The sequence below is a fragment of the Aquila chrysaetos genome, chromosome 20, assembly GCF_900496995.4.
Source record: "Aquila chrysaetos chrysaetos chromosome 20, bAquChr1.4, whole genome shotgun sequence".
Lineage (NCBI taxonomy): Eukaryota > Metazoa > Chordata > Aves > Accipitriformes > Accipitridae > Aquila > Aquila chrysaetos.
Window position 1 is genome coordinate 4598594 of NC_044023.1, and position 23402 is coordinate 4621995.

General features: G+C 37.5%; 2 protein-coding genes across 6 annotated transcripts in view; one reads left to right on the forward strand and one right to left on the reverse strand.

Moving 5' to 3' along the window:
* Positions 1-23402, forward strand: part of LOC115333254 (centromere protein P) — a 166212-nt gene that overhangs the window by 136891 nt on the left and 5919 nt on the right. For 2 of the 3 annotated variants that reach the window (XM_041118803.1, XM_041118802.1), the window contains exons 7-9: positions 13228-13307; positions 15782-15873; positions 16164-16307. In XM_041118803.1, coding sequence (XP_040974737.1) covers positions 13228-13307; positions 15782-15873; positions 16164-16285 — 294 coding nt within the window. In that variant the 3' untranslated portion in view covers positions 16286-16307. Of the gene's footprint in view, positions 1-13227; positions 13308-15781; positions 15874-16163; positions 16664-23402 lie in introns of those variants that run through there. The other variant, XM_029995949.1, reaches the window with a different exon arrangement.
* The window catches only part of IPPK (inositol-pentakisphosphate 2-kinase), a 32506-nt gene continuing 28561 nt past the window's right edge, over positions 19458-23402 (reverse strand). For all 3 annotated transcript variants that reach the window (XM_029995921.1, XM_029995920.1, XM_029995919.2), the window contains 4 exons: positions 22734-22884; positions 21350-21452; positions 20795-20874; positions 19458-19744 (listed from right to left, as the gene is read on the reverse strand). In XM_029995921.1, the coding sequence (XP_029851781.1) occupies positions 19519-19744; positions 20795-20874; positions 21350-21452; positions 22734-22884 (560 nt within the window). In that variant the 3' untranslated portion in view covers positions 19458-19518. The remainder of the gene's footprint in view (positions 19745-20794; positions 20875-21349; positions 21453-22733; positions 22885-23402) is intronic.

Below are 23402 nucleotides of genomic sequence, written 5' to 3' on the forward strand. Positions count from 1 at the left end.
ATCTGTGTAGGCCATCAGGTCAAAGCCGTAAGGGCATGCCCCTTTCACTGATCTGTTAATACTAGAGAAAAAAGAGCAATACCACTGACATCAGTTGTACCTTCCTAAACTGACTTTACTAATAACCCAAATGATTGTGGAATTGCTGAGCATGCCATTTTGAATCAAAGCAATGTGTTGCTATATGCCATGCATTACTAACTTAGTCCTTTTGCAAAGCATGCTGAATTCCAACAGTCCTGAAGTCATTCCACAATCTAGATCCATGATCATTCCGTCTGGAGTTGCCAGTAACTCAGGCCAAACAGTGGCATTTTGCCATTGATTTGTGTGGAAAACAGTTGGTAGCTGCAGGGAGAGTTTGCGGAAGAATTTGGGATGTGTGCAGACGGGGACTAGAAGGCTTGAAGCCTTCTTGTGCTTCCTCAAATCCAACAGCATAAAAGCACGTTGTGGCAAAGGCTGGTGCTCCAGTATCCACACTGCAAACGTGCATTATTCTACAGCTTTATGTTGTTGAGTTAGGACTAATCTTCTTGTTAGGATACAACTGCAAAAAGGAAAGCTTTAAACATACGCTAGCTTTATATGCATGAATGTTTGTGTTACTTTACTTCCCTAGAGCTTTAAAAACACAAGAGAATTAAACTGTTTGAAAAGCTGAAGAAGAAAAAAGAGGCAGTTAAGCTGTAATATTAGCTAATTTTCTTTCAACTGGACTTCTATATGAACAAAATTTATTGTTACCAACAGTTGTTTGAAATGTTTCTGCAATACCCGCCATTTAAATTCAAATAAAAAAATGCCTCAGGGTTACATTGAAAGCGAATGAATTACACTGACAGCTAGTATTAGTATTACTATTACTTCTTTGTATTGTAGCAGTACCTAGCAATAAACCAAATATTTATATACACACATCACCGTACATTCTTGGTGACTGCAACTTTGGCATTTAAAAACCAAATAAGGTGGAGCATAAGAATGTTTTTGCCTGGCAGCTGCATGTGATTTCTCCTAGTGGATACACTAAAGAATTCTCATCACTGCCCTAAATTCTTTTGTACTTGGCAGTGTACAAATATTTGACTCAAAATCATCCTTGTTCTGAGAGACTTGGTCTAAAGTATACTACAAAATTGCAGAGTGAATAGTGTTACAGTTTTTCTGTGTAATGATAGTTCCTATTTTTTTCTGTTTTGTTATTTGGGTTTTTGCTGCTTTCTTATTGAAGTAATTTAGTAGATCAAAGTTTGAGGATACTTGACCACTTTTGTGAGCCTATTATTTATCAGTGGATTGACAACTTTACACTCTTACATGTACAATCATTATAAATTGTAAAACGTTTTTGTGTACTATAAATCTCTTCTTGCAGATGCTTGGGTCTTCTCAAGAGCATTTCCTGTGTCACTTTTGTTTATACTAAGAATGTGTTTGATAAACTGAAATGTCATGCTTTTGACAGCCAGATTTGAAGAACTATATTTGGGTATTACATGAAAGGAATTCAGTGGGTTTAAAGCTTTCAGGGTCTTTTCAGCTGGTCTGGCTCCTTCTCTTGTTGATAGCAACAGGCGCGTTAGCCTTTCATGTTAATATTTATTTTCACATAAGCAGAATATTTGAGGCAACTGATAAGTGTTAGTAACCAGCAAATTTTTGTTGAGACTGTCCTAAATGTAATGCTTTGTAGAACCAGTAAAAGAGGACGTTTTATGCCAAAGATTTTAATGTATCTACAGCATAGGGTTTTATAGAAAGCTTCACTTTTCACCTAATGCAGATGTTAAACCTTTTTCTGATGCTCAGGAATAATAATAATAATACAATGCTATTTGTGAAAATAAGCACTGATTTATATGAGAATGCATTTTACATACATATCTGCATATGTTTAAGGAAAACCTGGTCCTTACTGTAGCTAGATAAATGAATATTATTGTACAACATGCAGTAGGGAATTATGCTGTGGACATCGTCATTCATCCACTGATATCAAATCTGGGTGGAACTAAAAAGGGAGCATATCTTTACTCTTGAGTGCAAGTCATGCAAGAAGTTTTTTGTTTGGTTTTGTGCAAACACAGGATTGCACCTTTGTCGCTGGTGTCCAGTAAAGATTACAGTACAGCTACTATTTTCTTAAGATATCAACGTGATAGTACAAGCAGATTTGACGGCTACTAATTGACCAAAACCCTCTCTGCTGTTGGACAGTTTGCTCTAAGTGACAAGAGATTGACCTCTTAAACAGTTTATATCTCTTGGTGAGAAATGAAAACTGGTATTTTAGATGTTCCAGTTGGGTCTATGGACATACGTGTCTCTACCAGGTAAAATAAATGTTTGCCCACATAGAAGTGAATAACTCTTCAGACTCTTTTAGTTCTCTAAGCTTTATTTGAACAAGACCCCAAATACCTTTTCTATATCTGGTCTATTAATTGGCAGTCAGTGTTAATAAGTAATAATAACTGAAGTTTATTAGATTATTTTATTCTGTCCTCTACTGTGTGCTATCATTCTTGCTTTGAGTTTCTCTCTGCAGAGTCTATAGTACAAAAAAACCTTGGAGGCAGATGAAACTTATTAAAAATAACTTCATGCCACATAACAATTGGTAATATGTATTTTGAGTATATTGTATTTATGGTAATTACTGGCTGGCCACGTGAACTGACACACTGGCTAATGAAGTCAAGGGAAAAATTCTCTCATCTGAGGCAGGGACATGATCTTTATAGGGATAACATATCTCAGAGAACTCCAGTTACTGCACCAATGGGCAGCTGGTTTTTTTAATTGTAGAAATTAATGGAGTTTTATTCTTTACCAGTAGTTGACTGACTCTCGCCCTTAATTGTGCACTTTTATCTTCTACCTGATCCATGGTCAAGATGAAATGACCACAAGGGTAAATGATGAACATAAGCTGAATACCTTGTCTAAAAACTTTTTTAGTTATGCTTTTAAAAAAGTAAATGCCTAACGTGGACCTTATTTAGACGAACTAGATTTTCTTCATTGTGTCCTATGGTTTTTGGGTTGTGGTTTGGGGTTTTTTTTGTTTTTTGTTTTTTTTTTTTTTAAATGAATCAGGGTGCCTGGAAAAAAACTAACACAGCTTCAGAGCCAAGTCATTAACTAAATTCAGATGCTTTTATTTATATTATGTTTAAAATCTGCTGTCTGGACAAGTTTGATAATGTAAACTGTACAAAAGCAAGTTGGGTCACACTTGATTATCAACTTTGCTGTGGTATTTCAAATCCAAGTTGCTTTATGGAGTCCTGGACCCTTTTATTGACCCAACAAAAAGGCTTAGAAGGAATCTTGCAGCATCTTCTATACAGAAAAATATTTAAAGATCTTATAAAGTAACTTGCTTCTGTTGTAATGGAAGAAAACACAAACTTAGCTTAATTTCCCTCCTAAAAGTGCCTTTCTTCTAGTCTACTTCCTTCAGATTATTGAAAAATTGGCTCACGGTTATTTCTTCCCAAATTGTTGATTCTTCATGCTGTTCTGTAACGTGGCATCTTTTTTTTCCTTTCATAATTTTTTTGTGTCTCTGCACTGTCCTTGACTGCTTAGTATCTCTTTTGCTAAATTAGACATACCTGCTGTTTTCCACACTGTGCCTTATATTAAGTTTATCATCAAGAATTGTTTAATTATATTTAACTGCAGAGGTAGGGAAGGGGTTTCAAAATAAAATACAATGAAAACTAGTATGTCAGTAAACGTGTGGAGGAAGAACAGAACTACTGAGCTCTACTGGTTTACTGTGGGTTTCCACTGACAGAAATGCCTAGGTGCAGTGTTAATGCTCTCCCACAAAAAACAAATCAATTAGTCCAGGACTTGGAGCTGTGCAGACAACTATGCAGAGGATGGCTCAACAGCCATCATAGTATTAAGACAGTGTATTTTAAAAGTTAAATAAAATAACAAGTAAACCCTAAAATTTAAATTTAGAAAAATTAGGTTATTTAAACTTAAAAAGGCAAAGAGAAAGCCAGAGCTAATTCAGAGGATATGATTCTTCAGTTTAAGTGGATAATCAATAATATCTGATACAGGAGTAAACAATGGGGAATGTGCTGTCCCTGAGTAGCAGATGGCAAGCTTGTTCTGTATATATTCTTACACTGATTAATAAGTCTGGTAGACTTGTTTCCAGGAGGAGGACAGGCTTTTGTGAGCCATGCAACATCCAGGCAGTCAGTTCCAGATGATGCATCTCACAGGATTGTACTGAAGTTGATCTGGTAGCAGCAGAAGCATTCTTGGTTTCTGGGCTCCTTTCTAGCCTCTTGCCCATGGCTCACTGTAATCTGCAGGTTTGCCAGTCTCTGTGTCCAAGAGAGCAGCATTAATAGGTGAAGATAATTTTGGAACCTAGGTGTGGTCCAGGGTGTCCAGTGGGCAAATATGAAGTCTCTGAAGGCAAAGCGAGCAAGCCTGCAAGTCTTTTCAGCTGTTCTGGAGAAGTGTATTCTAATTTCCAATACACCTGTTTACTGTAGAAACAAACATGGAATAAAGCACCTTGGTGCTGTTGCTTTTAGAAACATTGGTTTGTAAATGTGCACACATCATTGGCCAGGAGTATAATTTTTCATAAACTAGTGGAAATCTTTTGCCTCGACAGTTTTAAACAAATAATGGAGAGAAGACTCACCTCTTCCCCAGTAAGAAAAAAAGTAAAGAAAAAACATCTGCAACTCCTGTCCCCACTAAGTGTTTATTATGTACCCCTTCCTGTTCTTTCCAAGGTTTAATTTTCATTTAATTCTATTTTTCCTCACATTTTAAAAATAAGCCTCTAGTATGTATTTAATTTATTCCCAGTCGGCTGTAATTAAGTTGCAGATAAACATATGGTTACCATATGACAAACTGATATTGAAAGGAAATGCTTTGTAAGAGACACAGTAGTGTGTGTACTTGGGCCTGGGTAGTGCTGGTTTAGCTCTTCTGTAGACATACAGCCTTGATCCCATTATGAAAATACAAATAGCATGGTAAATTAATAGTCACATAGCGAATAGTGACAAACTGAATCATGTACTGTAGAATCATGGTTGACTCAAGCATGAAAAATAATGTTATGGAAATGTGAAAGAGGGAAAATAAATGGCAAATGGAAATAGAGTAGGGGCCAAAAAAAGAGAAGCTGTAATCAACTGGAGGATAAAAAGGAAAAAAGAACAAAGCAAAGAAACTTCATTGGCAATTTACTAATACTACACGGGTTTTGGGCTGGCAGTGAGTAAGACTTCCTCCCAGCTGGTTTCAGGTACTAGTGTAAAGCATTGACTTAACCGTAAGAGGTATTTGTAAGATTGAATCTTAGCAAAGTGATCTATAACTCTTGAGTTACAGATCTGGTCTGCTAAAAAATACAGGTCTGAAACTAGGTACATGCAGAGCAATTTTCATTCAAGTAGCCAGCTGTATGTATACTACTGGAGGAAACCAGGCATATCCTGAGCTTGTAAGGAAATTTTGGTAAACATTTTCTGCAAAGATTTCCCCTGTCCAGGTTGGCATTCATACTGGTCTTCCTCAAGTCTGCCCCAAAATTCTCCTTTTCGCTACTTTCCTCTACTAAAAGGGAAACACGCATGTTGGTAGTATCGCTTGTGCTTTTAGTTTTAAAAGATAGGAACTGAGCAGTGTGTGAGATGTAATATGACTGCCACATAAACAAAACTACTTTTTCATTACGCATTTCTTTTTGTAAACTTGTTCTTTGGTTCTAATCACACTTGTAGTTTTGTGTAATTTCCATAACACAGATAACCAGCAGGACAGTTTTACTTGAGTAAAATGTTTACTTAGATGGGAAGATGGAAGATGTGTTTATTCTGAGACATAATTACGAGTGGTGAAGTTTCATAAATCCATTTTGCAAATACAGTGCTTTTATACTGTGTAATTTAGTTTAAGGGGAAAAGTGCTTTATCTTTTCTTGGTTTCAGTTCCTTTAATTGCCCAAAATGAGAAACTTCATGGTGACTTTTGAGATCCTTTGTTTTAAACATCCAATGTGGCAGTCTTTGAATACTTGACGATATTATGATTCTAGCCCTTGCAAAGCATTTTAGGCAGTTTTCAGTGTAGACATTAAAAAAAAAAAGGCATGCAAGAGCACATTTATAAAATGTTTCTCTTTTATAATTCTGTAATTCATATTTTATTATTTAAAAACAGGTTTTGTCAAAGTTTTTCTCCTGCAGCAGTAGATATAACAGCTTATTTTCATAGCTAAGATTTATTACAAACCCTAGTTTCTTCAAATTGATATTTATGCTTATCCAAAAATAAAAGCATGCTGCCATCTTCCTAAGCATATGGTGATGATCTGATGAAAATTGACCTCTGATGTGCTAATAATGTTTGTAGTTTTATGGTTTAACTGAGATTTAGTTAAACGCACTGTCTGTTTCCTGAAAAGATTGCCATATTTTGCTCTAATTTAAATCATTAACCTTAGGTTACAACATTGTTCTCTTTCAGGCACAGACCAAACTGTTTGTCTTCACAAAGCCATATGAAGTGGGTGATGCAGAAGCTAATAGTACACCTTACTTGAGCATCTTGCCCTTCGAACATGTTGGTTTGGACACAGAACTTCATTTGGTGCTGAGGCTACAGCAATACCTGTTTCCTAGCATGGATATTTGGGTTTAGTCCTGAAAAAAAAAAAAAATCTGATCAAGTAGGGCTGTGTTGATGCTAGGTTTCCTCATGTTTCTATGTCTGTTACTCAAGTCTGACTCTCATTATGACCAAATGGCCAATAGGAAAATATTATTTAAGCACGCACAGCCCTCCCCAAAACATCAGTGTTGTTAATCCAACAGATATTGCACTCAGCCATACTTTTTCTTTAAAGCCAAGTATAAAAGTGAGTAGAATTTATACAGCATTATTAGTTTTTTAAAACATCTTTAACATTTTAAGTATGAATAGATCTCTGCATGAGGAGAGGCAATAAATGGAGATTTGCATCTTGTGGAATTACTGTAAAATTATACTAGAGTGCAGAAGGTGGAGTTGTTCGAGTGGGTTTTGTGCAGTGGTAGCTACCGTTTGAGAAATAAGTATTTTGTGTTACACTAAGTGTTTCTAATGTTCCATATGTTTTAGTATAGAGGGAACTTAGAATGAGATTATTTTTTTTTTCTTGAACCTAGGTATTCAAATTATTTGTGGAATGCTACCTCAGCAATTATGTATTGCATTTCTTACTCTAATTGCACAAATCTGTGGCACTTAGGGACATGGTTTAATGGTGGACTTGGCAGTGTTAGGTTTACGGTTGGACTCAATGATCTTAAGGGTCTTTTCCAACCTAAATGATTCTATGAAGATCTGTCACAAACTTATACAGTGGACAGAGACAGATCAAGCAAGGAGTGGGGACACTGATTCCCAAAATATGCTATTATGAGATACTTTCCTAACTGGGATGCTGATTAAATTCCTTGCTCTAGAAACTAAAATAAAAAAATACTGACTTTTATTGAGATCCCAGTTCTGCATTGCTCCGAGTTAGGGAATAGCCACGGCATTGCTCCAAATATCAGTAGATAATAATGGTGTAACTCTGGATAAATCGCTTTCTAAATGTTCCTCTATTGCTGTAGTGGAATTCATTTAAAGGAAAAACCAAAAACTTACAAAAATAGTTTAAAACTGTGGATATGTTGTCATGTATGTACGTACACAGAGTAAATGGCTGTACAAGGGAAAACCAGCGGATTGAGGATTCACTGCATCTTCTAATTCTTGTCCCATTGGCTCATTACATACCTTAAAGCAAAAGTCCATGTGTAAAAGTTGAAGTGTAATGTAATCAATACTCTATGTACCAAATACAGATTTTAGATAATACAGAATTTGTTTCCACAGAAAGATACCAAAGAGTATATGAAATAACATATAAAGAATATTTTCATTTTTAACCAAAAAATATGTGCATGGGATGAAGTGGTTTTTTCCTTCAAAATATAAATGTTTAAGCCTTACAAATACCCCAGGAGCTCCAAAAGACCTTTGTTTCCAGTATTAAGCTGCTGAAGAAACAAAGATTTAAATATGTCAGCTTGTAAGATTTTACGAGTCTATATTTTACCTGTGCAACTGACACTTCTGAAAAATAAGCAGAAATTCAGTCACTTTACATTTGCATCAGTTTTACATATACAAGAACAAATCTTGGCAGACAAAGCTAGTGAATTTAACAATAACTTAATAATTTATGTTGGTGTTGGGTAGTTATTTAATGGGCAGGTGTTTGTTTATTTGGCCAGATTTAAAGCAGTGGAGTGTGCTCGGTTTGCCCACAGTTGACATTGTCTTTATAATACTGGAATCATTTAAGTAAGTGTAGCAGTCGTAACAATGGGTTTCTTTGTAAAAACACCTAAAAATTTGTATTCCTCCTATTTATCTAATGCTTTCTGTTTGGTGGATACTAAACAAATCCCTAAGGAGACATACTGTAGATTTGCTGATTATGCCCATACATTTAAATTGTAATTACCATGTTTTTTCTTTATATACTTTTTAAAAGCTCCTTTAAATGAAACTTGAGGTGAAATGTAATCTAACATGTAACATGTTAAAACCAAAAGGTCTTTCTGTAGGAATTTTCCCTTGTCTTTCTGACTCAGTAATTCCAGTTCATCAGACCAGAAGTGTTTTACTGAATGTTGTGATACGGCACTTTCCATAGTCAAATTTCAGACCTTTCAGGCTTTGAGCATAATATTTAATGACACTGGTAGTATTTACAGTATTCTATTAAAAATATGCAAACACTGCCATTGTACAGCAAAAACTTCTGCGTAAAGAACATCAACTTCAGCATGCAACAAAGTTGCAGCATCTGCAGGCAATGGCTTGCCCTTCTCCCTGCGTATTCTAAAGGTTCCAGACTTTTCCTGTTGATTTTCAGTTCAAAAGAAGTCTCAAGAAAATGCAACTTTGAGACAAAAACCTTCTCAAAACCATGGCTATCTTGTATATCTTCTTCTGCCTACATTACAGGTTTTTCTTTCATCCTCGTATTCAGATTTTGAGTGTAGATCAATTTATACAGTGCTGCTCTTACCCAATCAAGCAGTAGAGAGGAAGAAAAGAACAAAAAATGGGATGCATTTCTTTTTAGATACACTATTACTCATTTCTCAACCACATTGTATTGGCAGACTGTTTTGTCTTATCTGTTGAAGTCTGAGGTGCATGTTGGTACCAGAGAAGTTAAATTTCTGGAGAAATTTTTCATTGACTTAGGGCTTGCCACCGTGCTTTAAAAATACAGGAAAGTATAAATCCTTGTTATATTTTCATGTTGGTGACAGCTGTCTGACAGGATAAAATATTTTAGTTAATTGAAATGCATTAACAAATGTATTGTCCAGTAGCTAAAAATGAAACTCATCAAAGCAACTTAAATTACATTTCTAGAAAGATAATTGATTGAAAATGTATGCGCAACATTCAGTTTACGACAGATTAACATAGTTTGTGACGTGAGGATAAGAGTTCTTGGTGAACTTAGCACCAAATATTTTAGCAATGTGCATTCCTGAAGTTACGTTGATGTTGTTATTTAAGGCTACCACCATGTGTGTGACTGCAGTGGGTGATACTGTGGCCGTAGCTGAGCAAAACATACGTATAAATCACCCCCGATCAGAGCCTAAACGTAGCATCTTTGGTAAGTCTAGAAGTAGCTTACACCTGCGGAGGGACTCATAGCAGCATGACTTGCTTAGCACTCTTTTATATACAGTCCTTACATAATGCCAAGTTCAAAATTAGTAATGAGTGCTTGTGAACTATTTATTGTTCCATCTAAGAGCAGAGTAGCGTATTTTCTTCATAAGTGGGTTTAGAAGCAAATTTCTCTGCTTTTAGTATAGCTTCTGCCTTGCCAATTTTGCTTTGCATTCTTAGTTATGGCTCTTAAGCTGAATAACTTAAAACATCTTCCTTAGAAGAGTTTTCGTATGCAGAAAATTGCAATGCAATTTTCAACAGCTGAAGAATAATATATTTTGTTTAAAAATAGATACTCCAAATGTGTTCACTCGGCTCTGTGTGTGTGTGTGTGTGTGTATGTGTAAACTCTGTCATGGGAGAAAGGGAAGACTGTGTATTCCATCATGATGGTCGTCCCTTTGTGATTTGAGACTATTTCTGTTTTAGACAAAAGTTCCCATAAGATTCCCTGCTTGGACTCCTGAAGGAGCTGGAAAAACAATTTCCGTCCAGAAGTAATAATAGCATGGGCTTTTGGTTTTGATCATAAACTGACATTTAAAAGTCATCTGAGGAAAGATATTTCTTGATTAAAGTCAGGTTTTGCTTAATGCAGTTGTAGCTGATCTTTCCCATCTGGTGTCACGCTACTTGATGTGCTTGCTATCTTTCAGTTGCCTGGTGTCCACTTTACAAAATCCCATAGGAGTTACAGACTTCCCCAGGAGACCTTTCAGTGGATCGGGTCATTCTGTTACCCTGCTTGTTCCTCAGCTTTTCTTTTCCCCGGGGAAAACATAGAAAAGTTGCACGGCAGAGAATATGAGGTGATAATCTTGTACCCACAAAGTATCTGGAATTGTAGTTCTGTCAGGACTATTGCAGCTTGTGCATACCGTGTGCCTGGTTTGTTGTTTACGTGCCAGACCCCACATTTTACCTGTGGGATATAGACATTACATTTGATATGTGGAACCTGAGAGGTAGCTTGTGTGACTGCATTTCCTGGATTTTACTCCCTAAATTGTCAGTGTTTAGCATTGTTTGCCTAATCCTGGGTGCGGTAGTTTTACTTCCTGCTTCTGCTGCACCATCACTCTAAGGAGTCACCCGTAGGTGAGACGGGCAGACACCCCCTTACCTGGCTCTGGGCCAGGTACTGCTTCATGCTACTGTTATGACTTCAATTTTAGCATGTAATATGCCTGAAGAGAGATGTAGGTATTTGTGTTTTGGCTTCTTCTGTGTTTTCTGGATTGCTAAGGTATGATCTTTCTTGCTAAGAAGCTGGATTTTATCCCAAATCCTGTGAATTTCCCACAAGATCAGATTCTCACAGCATTCAGATGGATTGCCAAACCCCTGGCATTTAGGGCCCAGAATAACTGCTTCCTGTGTGCAGAACTCACCAATGCACTCCCTCCCAGGTACAAGGAAGCTTTTAGACAACTGAAAATTACACACTTTGAGATTTCCTTGAGATACCTCTGGTTTCTGTACAACATAAAATACCACCCACTAAAATACCATGGGGGTAAACGCATTGTGATTATGGCAGCTACGCAGGAACTCCCAAACAAGTCATGGGTGCATTTTATAGCGGTTTGAAAATTGGAACTCTTATCTAGTTCCTCTGATCTCTTTTCTCTTGTGATTCCCAAAGGTCTCAGGATGGGTGGATGAAGATAAAACATGACTCAGTGTTTAGCTATGGTATACTTGGGATCTCTTGTAAACGAGGAACTCAACTCTTGAGTTCACCAGATACAAGCTAATCCTAAATTAGTTCACCAGATACAAGCTAATCCTAAATTTCTAGGATTTGCGACCTGGAGCAAGAGATGGCTAGATTTTCCAAGCCCTGTGATATCAGACCAATGAAGGCCCATAATGAATATCAAAGATATGGGTTATTGAGAAGGAAAGCCAAAAAAACTTGGTTTATGTTGTCATGAGAGGAGCATAATTCCACAGGGAGTAAAGCTGAAAAAAGATCACTGTTCTGCTGGGCGAGTGACCTTAGAGCAGCCACGTTTTCATGCTGTAACTACTGTGCACTTTGTGGCCCCTTATGTGTCTTTGTTCCCAGGATAGATCGTGGCCTTTATCCCCATGGTAAATACAGTACTAGATACTTTGTAGAAATTAAAACTGGCAAATTCCATGTGTTTTATGTCACTTGGCGTTCTGCACAAACCCCCTTCAGTTTGTCATAAATTCCTAAACCAGAGCAAGGTCACATCTGGTAGCAATTTCAGTCTGCCAGATGAGGCGTAATCCTATAAAACCGAACTCATTTTCTCCAGTGCTTTTCAAAGACGAGCTCTCCTGCTCCTTTTCCGTAAGACATACCACTTGCCCTGTGAGCGCGGTAGAATGATTTAGGCTGACAGATTTTTCACACTTTATAAACTGCAACTCTTGGAACACAGCTTTGTATCCAGTACATAAGACAGTACAAGCAAGTAACAGTGTTGAAGTCTTCACGATAACAGGCTGTGTCCAAGTTCTGTTTTCTTTTGCAATAGCATGTCCCTGCAGGATGCCATAATTTGTGTTCTTTCTCACTATTTTGATGTATATGCATCTCTTCCCACTGAGTAACCTGTCACCTTACATACTGCATAACTAACTTTTAAAGAATCCATACATAGCTACTCTTCTGCATTTCTTTTATGTGCTTTTAAAATAGTTACAGCAAAAGTTATGTGTCTTAGGTAATTCAAGATACACACATTGAAGACTAAAATATTAGACGCACTAACAAAGTAATGGAACGATGATCAATCTTTGCACACTGTAGTAACTGAGAATAGCTCTAATTCCCAGTAACATGGAAGTTTAATAGTAGTCAGTAGTTTTATGTTTTATCATTTTCTATTGTGCCATTATATTTTGTTAATAGTGGTTATTTAGGTATCTCATTGCCTTTATTATTTTATGCCTTCAAAGCACTGTATGGAACTCAGTGATCCAGTTTCTCAAAAGGAGTAGCAAACCAGAGCATACTAGTAAGAGGTTTGGTGGGGGTTTTTTGTGAAACTGTGATGTATTTTAAGGTGTTATTAAATCAAGTTAACAGAACTTAGTTAAAAAAATATTCTTTCAAGGTTTCCTACGTCTTGCATAAGGACTTCTAAGGCCTGCTTGTACAGGTGCACGATACTGGTTGTTTTTTTTTTTCTCCGAGGTGACCAAATTTAAGTATCTCTTGATACCGCATGAATGATACTAAAACCACCAAACCATCAAAAATTAAAAAGCGTGTCAGAATTTTAAACAATTAGTATCGTTACTCTTAACTATTAAACTATTAAAAATGCAAGCTAAAAGTGGCAGCGTATTAAAATCCACTGCAACTGGAAAGCACTAGCTAGAAACCACCTTGTCTACTCTGATTTTTCTGACCTAATTTATACCCTTTTATAACCTGTTTATTCACAGGGCAAATATCCTGACATTGTAACCCTTCCGGAAGGACTGCTGGGGGATTATATAATTCTAAGGAACCCTAAACATTCTGGGTAAGCCAATAAATGTGTTTCTTGATTTATGCAGATATAAAGGATTGTGAAATACGTATTGACAATCTATATACATAATCAATCTGCTTGAACATTAAGTCACTCTTTGCTTTATAATGCCTCTAAACACAGGGATTAGATGATGTGTGTTACATTTTAGGGCTATAGCTACACATTAAAAACACTAGGAGAAAAAATTACCACCACCCCCCCCCAAATATATATACACAGGTCATGTGCATGTGGCCTTGTTAGATAAGTCAATCAATTGTATTGCTACTGTGTGTACCCACTCTTTTAAAAAGCTAAGTGGAAAAAGATAAAGGGCTCTCGCAGGCTTTTAATTTGCATTTTAAGAAAAAAAAAAAATCTATTACTGTCTTGGTTTTGGAAGCTTATGCCACAACGAAGAGTCTAAATTCAAAGTTTAGGAATATGGGATGCATCCTCCTTCTCACGCATCAGAAAACGTCAGGTTTGGCTGGATTTGTTCTATCTTGGTTTTCTTTCTGCATTACATGACCAGAGCAATGGGCAGAAGAGATGCTGAGGCCAACATCCCTCCTATTGTGACAGGGTGGGCCACTGGCAACCATCCTCTATGAGATAAGGCAGGATTTTCCCCCCTGGGCCTGAACGAAGGAGCTTTATCCATTCTTGCAGGCAAAGGCCAGGGTGGCAGCCTGTCAATTACAGCTCATACTTTCTTCTGTGGTCAGAGGTACAATGAGCACACAGCACAGTTCTTTGGTCTTCTTTCCATTGAAGAATGGAAAGAAAATCACATTTAGCACGTTACTGAAAGCAACTGCAGCTATATTTTTCCACTGTTTTAGAAGTACATCAGTTAGATGGAGGGGATCACTTCACTGCCATTTATGATTATTACTCTACCACACATGCTGGATTTGTTTGGGCTCCCTGCTAGACATGTTCTAGCAGGTTTGGGTTTTTAAATTGAGTAAAAGAAAAAAAATCGTTGACGTTTCATGTAAGACAATATAATTGTCACTGTCAGCAATTCTGTAAGGGCCAAGAAAAGTAACTATTTTGTGAAGGGACCAGACCATTCCCTTCTCCTATTACATCTTTGCTATAATATGCATTAATTTATATGGAAAAAACTGGAAATAAAGCATAGCTCCCTCTGTCACATTTGTTTGTAGAACTAGCAAATAAACCATAATAGATAGTCTCAGCACTGTAGTGCCCAAGCTGCCATTTAAAGCTGAATGCTTTAACTCTGAGATGCATTCATTCAAAATGAATTGTTGTTGGACCATCAGAGTTAGTTACAAAATAAGCTGTTTTATTTTACAGTTTCTCTTCATGTTGACAGGTGTCAAGTTTCATTACACACTCCCTCTCACCCACAATCACAAAATACAAGAATTTAAAAATCATTTCAGTGGGTTGGTAGAAAATACACTTGCATATTAATTTGTTTGTAAAATCCCAGAACAAGCTGTGCGGAAATTCTCAAAGGATTTTTAACAATGAAGTGGCAAAAGGCTGACAAATTGTATTTAAAGGAAACTTTTACAGTCATGATTGGTCAAACAGCACTGAGAAATTACTTGTTATTGTGCAGATCAGCTTTGGATTAGGAAAGCCTTCCTTGCTATCAGGAATACTCCTAAAAGCAGGGACTGGAGAGGAATACAAAATGCAGTAAAAGCAGATGGGATGTTACAAAGCAGCAGAACTACTATGACTGTAGTTCTAGAGTAATTCCTGTGTGTACTTGACTAGACAAACTCTTCCCCTGCAGAAGCCAACTGCCTAATTGTTCTTTTAGTGTGGTGCAGTGATCTTGTCCCACTGCAAAAGCTGAAAATTATTATTAGCCTTGCAAAACCATCAAAAATACTCTTGAAGGAGTAGTGATTGTTGGTTGGTTTTTTTTTGTTTTGTTTTTTTTTTTTAATTAAAAGCAACCAAATGCAGGAATCTAGGCCTTGGATATATTTATCCCTGTATTTTATTCTAAAAATGCCATGTCTAACAATGTCAGGGTGGGCTTTATTCCAAACCTATTAGAACACCACTATTCTCATCTGTGTATCTAAGCACAATACCTGGCCACAGATATTATGCAAGGGGTGGGGCAGGGAGATGCACTCTCTCTCATTTTTCTTTCCTCTCTTAATTTTTACCACTGCACTAGGGACACTTACTGTTCATGAGAGACATAGACAAGAACCAGGGCAAAAAGCCCTTGAGGTTGAAAATTTGAATGTACCTGGAACCTTTCCTTGGCAATAGATTACTGGTTTTCCTTGGTTCAAATAGAAGTAGTTCTGGTTCCCAAACACAGAGCTGGGCAAGTTGCATTACCTGAGGTGAATTTTGTTAAAGAGCATAATGAGCACAAACCTCCCAATACTGTACTTTCTGCTTTGAAGAAACCTTAAAGATCTTTAAGACAGTTAACTAGGCAACACCTAACTAACTTTTCTGTGCACATGATACAGGTTTGAATTAATGATTGTCTGGAAGATACATATAGATGAAGAAGGGAGAACTACACCTGTTCTGGACCTTCTGACTAAAGTACCACAGCAAGGTAACATCATTCACTCCAGAGACCGTTTCTGAGTTTTTGAGTAGAATGCCTGTCCCCTTCTTTGCCCAACATACATCTTTGCAGAGCCCAACCAGGCAAACAAAGCCCAGTTTAGCAAGCAGCTAAGCTTCACCTCTTGTATAATTTAAAAGGGCTTACAAAAACAAGTATGTCTTCATCTTCCAGACAGCAGGTAACCTGGTTTATCCAAAAATACAGCACTGACAGCTACTTTCAGTTAATAGTGCAACTGTTTGAAAATAATGTTCATTGTTACATTTTTCTTGCAGTCTTGGAGCAGAACATGGCAACTATTGAAAATGCACCCGCCTGCTTCCGAAGCATGCTGCTTCTGTTTGGGATTGAGACAGCTCTCGAGAATCTGATCAAAGTGGTTGGCTTGGAAAAATGAATAGCAGCATGACTTACAACAGGTAGCAATTTCAAAAGTAGTTTTAATTAAGATATTGTGTTACACAGTCTATAATTTTATTGAATATAAACATTAAGTTATTTTCCATTTAGAAACCATACTCATAAAACATGCTATCTGTACAATTATGGCACGTTATATATAAATTGTCATGACATGAAAATAAATACAGCCATTTAAATACAAAAATGCCAAATAAAATAGTTACATGTACAGAGTGATTCCATTATAAATTTATCTTTCTGAATCATTAATGTACCAGAGTGGTTTATCTTCTTAACATTTTCTAGATACCTGGAAAGTGTTAAAAGATCATGCACTGTCAAAATCAAGTCCATAAAAATCCATTTCATTTCACAGCTCTGTAAAAGTACAGTGATTTTAAAATGACAAGAGAACAGTAAGAGACTCCTAGAACAAAGAGTTAAATAGCGTTCTCATTAAATTAGGGTGGAAGTAGACAATTTGAAGATTTCAAAGACATACTATGCTTAAAAAAAAGGGGGGGGGGGGGTGTAACTGTATGAAGTAACTTTTTTCCACAATGTAAGTGTTGAGACAGCATTAAACTAAACAAGAAAGGACCATTACACTTCTGTAAAGAGAGATGGACGAGTTAACTACTGCTCACTGCAGTGCTTTGTTTTGATTTCCTAATTCTAGGAGGAAATTGTAGTAGGTAACACGTTACAAAAGCATCACATTTCATGTATTCATCCCTGAAGAAACAAAACAGATAAGGCAGATGCCTTGTAATCTTCCTTCCCTTCCATCAGATGTACCACTAACTTATTTGTGAGCTCTCAGCATTTTTCCAGAGAGCTCCTGCTCTGCACTAGCTAGCAGAACCAAACCACCTTATCCAAACCAAACCGATGTGATTGTAAGCCATGTCCTTCTCAGGTAGAGAGCAACAGTTGTTGGTCCTGGAACGAAGGGGCCAAAACCACCAACTAACTGTGGCCCCTCGAGTAATATTAGGAGACTTCCTTTTCAAGTCCACAGCTGCTCTAACCATACAAGCAGTACAGCTGCCCGCTCCATTTCTAAGTTATGACAAAATATTTTATAGCAATGGTGAAATAGGTGGAGAAATCAAGAACTAAGGCAACCATATGTTTATAATACCATAATTTTAAGAATCCACTATTTGATCACTGAAATAGTCTCCTACTTTTCTGGTAGGTCAGGAAAAACTGACAGGCTGGATTGGTTTTGGTCAGAATCTACAGCTGAGCAATGCCAGAGATTAAGTTTTGATGAACAGCAACTCTATAATAAAATACCTTATTAGATGTAAGGCAGACTGATTTCAAGTTTGGAATCCAGTAGACAAGCTATTTTATCCACTGACATGTTACTGGTTTAGCTAGTTTTGTGTAACCTTTCATTTAGTTCATCTTTAGCTCCTTCTTGCGTGAAAATGAAACTGTTCAATCAGCACATACATTAACTTTACACACATTTTATATGTGTGTAAACAGAACAGCATAAAAACCTGCAACTTTCCAGCCATGGATAGTCCTTCCTTCCTCCCCTTGTCTAACAGCTGGAGGATTTCTGGATCTAACAATAGCTCTCTTTCCCCCCAGATTTTCTTTGGAAAGAAGGGGTTAATACCACTGCCCACTACCAGCTGATGGCACTGTTGAAGTATCACATTTCAGTGAGAGCAGCCCACAATCCTATCCCAGAAAGGCACACTGTCACCTGGAAGTGGAATACAAGAGACTGCTAACATGGGTCACAGCTCACAGGAGAGCTCTGTCGCTGTGCGAGTGGTGTTACTCTCCATTTCCTATTTCTTCCTTGAGTTGTGCCAATATACAGGAGTTTCTGCTTTTGCTTTTTGAATTTCAGGTAAAATGGAACAATTCAAACATTACAGCAAGATCCCAATATAAATATATTTTTTTAAATGTTAACCTACACTATTCTGAAAAACATTACCAGTAAGCACACACTGTATCCAGGTAACAGCAGTTCACTGTAGCTTGCCTAGCATCTCTCTGCGCATTTCAGGGTGTGTAATACCCCAAGTGTATGGGAAAAGCGGCTGTAGATTTTATCATACTACCCTCAGTTTTGAATATATCCTCAGTCTCCAACTCAGGATCTTCCTTGAGGATGGCTTTTACTGCAACATCTCACAAGACTTCAGCTGCCCATACCAATGTTTACAAAGTAAAACCATCATTAAATTGCTCAAGAGTGTCACAAGCTTAGCTCCAGTACTCATCATGAGAAAGTGAGCCCCTGCAGCTTCAGCACAGAAAATCAGATACTGTCACCTTTCTTCTGTGTCACTTACTTAAAAAGAACGAGCCTGAAAGCAGCTGCTCATGCATGTGCGGTATCAGTGAAATAATGCCAACATTTGACACAATCTGAAAGACCTGAAATAATCTGTAAAACTCGGAATATATTATTCTTATAGCTCAGTTTAAGTTACGTAAGAGCGAGCTGTGGTTTCACCTTCAATAGCAGCATATAATGTATAGAAAATAAAAGACCAGTATGTCAGATGAGTTAAGCCCAGCTATCACATAAAACTCAAAGACGCTTACCTTTAACCCTCTTCACTTAGTTTCAGAAGCTTTAGGTAGATACAAGGTGATCACAAACCTTCTGGAGGCAGTGTGGTGTTCTTAATCTCATGCATTAGTACTGAAAAGTGTTCTGCAGTAACATGGTACTTCTGTAGATCAGTAACACTTGAGTAGCCACTTCAGTTGTATTTTCAGTGGACTTAATGCTAAAGTTTTAGATTGGGTTTTGTCAGAGCATTCCCTCTTCCTAGTAGGCATGAGTGAGACTTGAAGCACAAGCTCCAAGGCATTTCTCTTGTTAGTAATTAGGTTTTCTATGTTAGTGCAATACTTCAGGAAACCTTTAGTTCTGTGCTCTTTCCATTCTAAGGAAGTAGACTTTTAGTATTAATTTGATCTGTCCTCTAGTTCCAAGGTATGGCACATTATCTGTTCTGTCCTATTAAATACATTCATTAAGGTTATATAGCAAATGCGTGGTTTAGTGCTATTCCATGTCTTTGAAAAGGCATACCAATTAGAAATCATTTCTTAAAGCAAAAACATTCACAGCTGAAAAAATGCACTGAACACAATAGAAAAGAAAAAAAAAATCACCATAATTGTATTCCATAATCTTTCACTTTCTAATGTGTTTGAATAAAAATAACCTTAAGGAAACAGTTACACTTTATGGAGAACTAATGTGCAGTCTTCATTCTCCTTGAAGAGATTGGACATAACTGGGTCATCTTTGGCCTGTACATTCTTCAAATAATAGTTTACTATCTTGCCATCAAGTTTGTACTGGTGAGGAATGCTTTCATATGGTTTTAGATCAAGGTCCAGGACAGAAACAGAAAAGGTGAATCTTGATTTGGATGTTAGTACCACAGGTCTTTGCTCAGAGCTGGAAAAGAAAACCGTATTGCACATCTGAGTCACTGAAACTAACATTTTTCATTTGTGTATCCCGAGTCCCCTTGCAAAAGTGACTCTAATGTTTATCTTGGAATTTTCATGGGAGCCTAAGAAAATAAACTTCAGCTAATGTAGCTCTTAGGAAACTATAGCTTCACTAGTCTTAAAGTGAACTTGCTGGGACCTCTTCCTGTTGTTTCCCTTTCAGCTTCCACATGGCTTAAGTCAAAATATTACTCTCAATTACTGTCTCTTTGTATTTAGTAAGTCTAGTCTGTTTCTAGGTGGTATGCACACAAAGCCACAGCCTTATTAGCTACCAGAAGCAGAAAGAATCACTGCAACTCCTACTTAAGTTCAAGGTAATACAAATTTAGTATCAGAACTAGTGTCCAAGCATACTGAAGGATGGAGGGCTTAATATTAAGTAAGTCAGCCATTGCACAAGTCATCTCCATCATCAACATTTTATTCAGAACTGCAGGGCAAACGCAGGAAACAACATTCTCTAAAATAACAAGGCTTTGGTAAAGCAAACCCCCCTACATAAGAGCAGACTGTTACTGCTGACACAAGTCAAAATAGGTAATGTTGTGGCAAAGCCTCCTGCCTTACAGTGAAAGATGTCACCTCTTGATTACTGCCTTGTTTTTATTCTAATTAGGCAGTTAAAGGCAACTCATCTTGAAAAATCTCTCATATGAGGACACCAAGGCAGAGGAATTGTACCTAGTTAAAACCACGTACATATACTATGAACAGTCATCAATTCAAATTTCAAGAAGGGCGTAAACATAAAAACCTTCACCCTTTTTACCAACTTAAAGCTCTTCAGAAACAGACATTTGTCCTAAATGTCTTAAATGAGAACTCTACCTTACTAACATGCTCACGGCCAAATATTTGGACACGCCCCCAACCCCCCCCCCTCCAAAAAGCCCGCCACACTTTTTTAAAGTTACTTGAATTGACTGAACCATGCAAACACATCTTCAATTTCTAACCGAGGAGGAGTCATTCAAAACCAGGTCTCTCTTACCATTCATCTTGTAGACAGGGTGAAAGGGCAATCATGATGGAGCAATCTTTAGCAGTCATTGCTATTCTGTACTGCTGCACCTATACAACATAAAAATAACAAATTTTCTTTGTATTTGTGTTTGCCTTTTATAAAGAACAGTATTCTTTAGTAAAGGCATTAGTATAGTCAGTATATTAGTACTTTAAGAGCTGGAAATTATTTCTATAACAGATAGTTAGCAGGACCAAGTGGTTTTACAGCATCCTGTGTAAGAATCATGTTTATCTCCTACAGCTACTTTTCTTGAAGGCCAAAACAGCACCAGTTCATGCAAATAATAAATGCTTCCTCAGTCTAGAAAGAAATAACCAGCTTTATTCTTTTCTCAAGAACTGGTGCTAAACTTGTTTGGTTTTAACTGCTTCTGCCATAAAGGTACACTCTATCACAATTAAGAACTTTAACCATACCAACCTCTGTCAGCCAGCGGTGATGCTAACACACTATCCAGTGAGACAGGTGTTTATTAAAATTGACAGACTAAAGCTTCAGCAACATGCACAGGAAAAGTACCTTTGTTAACGCAAATGCTACTGTCCCATCATCTTCAGTTGAAAGATCTAGCAGCTTCTCATAAAATGCTTCATTGTAAGGTCCATCTATCTGTAACGTACTTCTAAATAAAATTTAAAAGAAGATTTACTGACAGCCAAGATGATTTACTGTTTTTCAGTGAGATCCTTCTTCAGCAGCCCAGATACTCAGATTAGAAGAAACCAACAATAACACCGATAAACATGGCAACAGGTTAATACTTGCAGGAGCTCCCAGAGGCCTGGCTGAAAACATTGGGGGTACACACTTATCTGACAAGGCCCTGCTCTGCCCCCAGCTTCATGATGTGTGCCAGCAAAGGGAGGGATTATTTGGCCACCTTCCTTCCCATGTTAAATACGTGAACTCCTGAAAAGCTGAATGCGTAGAAGTGGAGTTTGCAGCATGCAAACACCCCACAGATGAAAGAATACACTTTCTAATTATTTGTTGAATGTATAAATATACAAGTAAGCCACACTGCAAGATTTAAGCAGAACTTAAGGCCAAACCGTTGCCCATAAAATAACCCTTCAACTCCAAGAGGAGTCCAAAGAGCTGAAGGAGCACAGGCAGCAACGTCTTGCAAGTGAAGCCAGAGTGCCCTCGTGTGAGCAACGGCAGAATTACAGGGGCAAGTTACAGCCCAACAATGCAGCGGCATCCAAATCAAGGCTTTTTATAGCAATTATTGTTACAACTAAGAAGCTTTAGTTGAGAACAAATGTAGCAGCTTGCAATGCCCAGTATTTCTTCACGGGCAAGAAACACCATAAGCTGAAGATTCTTGTGCCTCAAGTATGATTTGATTACTTGTGATGTGGGTTACAACCCAGCCTTTGGAGCTATTATCACGCAACGAGGGCAGGCTGGGCAATAGCAGATTCACACCTTCTGTAAGATCTTGCAGGCACAGGCTGGATTGCTGCTGAATATCAAATCTGGGGTTTTAAAGGGCAGGTTGTAGGTAGGCCAATACAGACTTGAGTTACTGCAGCCATAGCCCTGGCTCTGCAGGTACTGAACGCAGGAGAAACCAACCATCTGTCTTACTGTACCTTTCCTCAAATATACAACCTCCACTACTAAGGAACAAGGCATTTTCTCTCTTACCCTGTTGTGACCTTCCCATAATCATTACTTAAAAATTCAGGTCAAAGTGACTGGCAACAAAACTTTTAACAATAAAACTCATCTTTTATGTTATCTGGTATTTCAAATTAGAAATTCAGAATACGCAGTATCATAAAGGAAGGGTGTACGCAATATAACAAGGGAGAACAAATGGTCGTGTCTGCATAGAGCCAGTCTTGTCTGTGTACCTGCTTAATGAGAACTGGAAAGAAAAGCCATCAAGTCTTACCTCTCTTCAGGAAATTCCTCTAAGTACTGCTCAACTCTACTGTACAAAGGATAGAGTCCCTCAATATCCAGCATGTCAAGCATCTGAGCCTGAAGGGTTTTATAAAGGAGACAACCCCTCGGTAAACCAGAGCTTTCCAATTTATGTTTACCTAGAAGAAAATGTATTTTCAAATAAGGCAGACATGAGTGTCATTCAGAACACTTCAGTTTCCAAACACTGTGCCAGGTGCATGTATAACCTGCACATTTAAACAGCACATATTTGACTGCAGAATAAAACACCTGGTATACAACTCTACCAATTACTCAAAAAAAAAAAAAAAACAAACAACCCCACCAACCAAAAAACAACACACCAAAACCCACACACTTCCATTGCAATCTACTTCTCCGAGTCTACAAGAGAGATTTTTCATATGAGTTTGAAGTCACCACAAATTCACTTTCAACAGTATGAACTGTTCCCAGAAAGTCATTTAGCATTTCAGATATCACATCTTTTTAATATAGTATAAACAGATTTGTATTTGCTATCATTTCTGTAAGATAGCTCTTCCGCCAACACAATACAACAAAACCAACCAGCGATGAAAAAGCTCTTCCTCAAAAAGCAGAGTAAGAAAAGCTCTTCCTCAAAAAGCTGTTTGTGTAATTAGGATACCTAGCA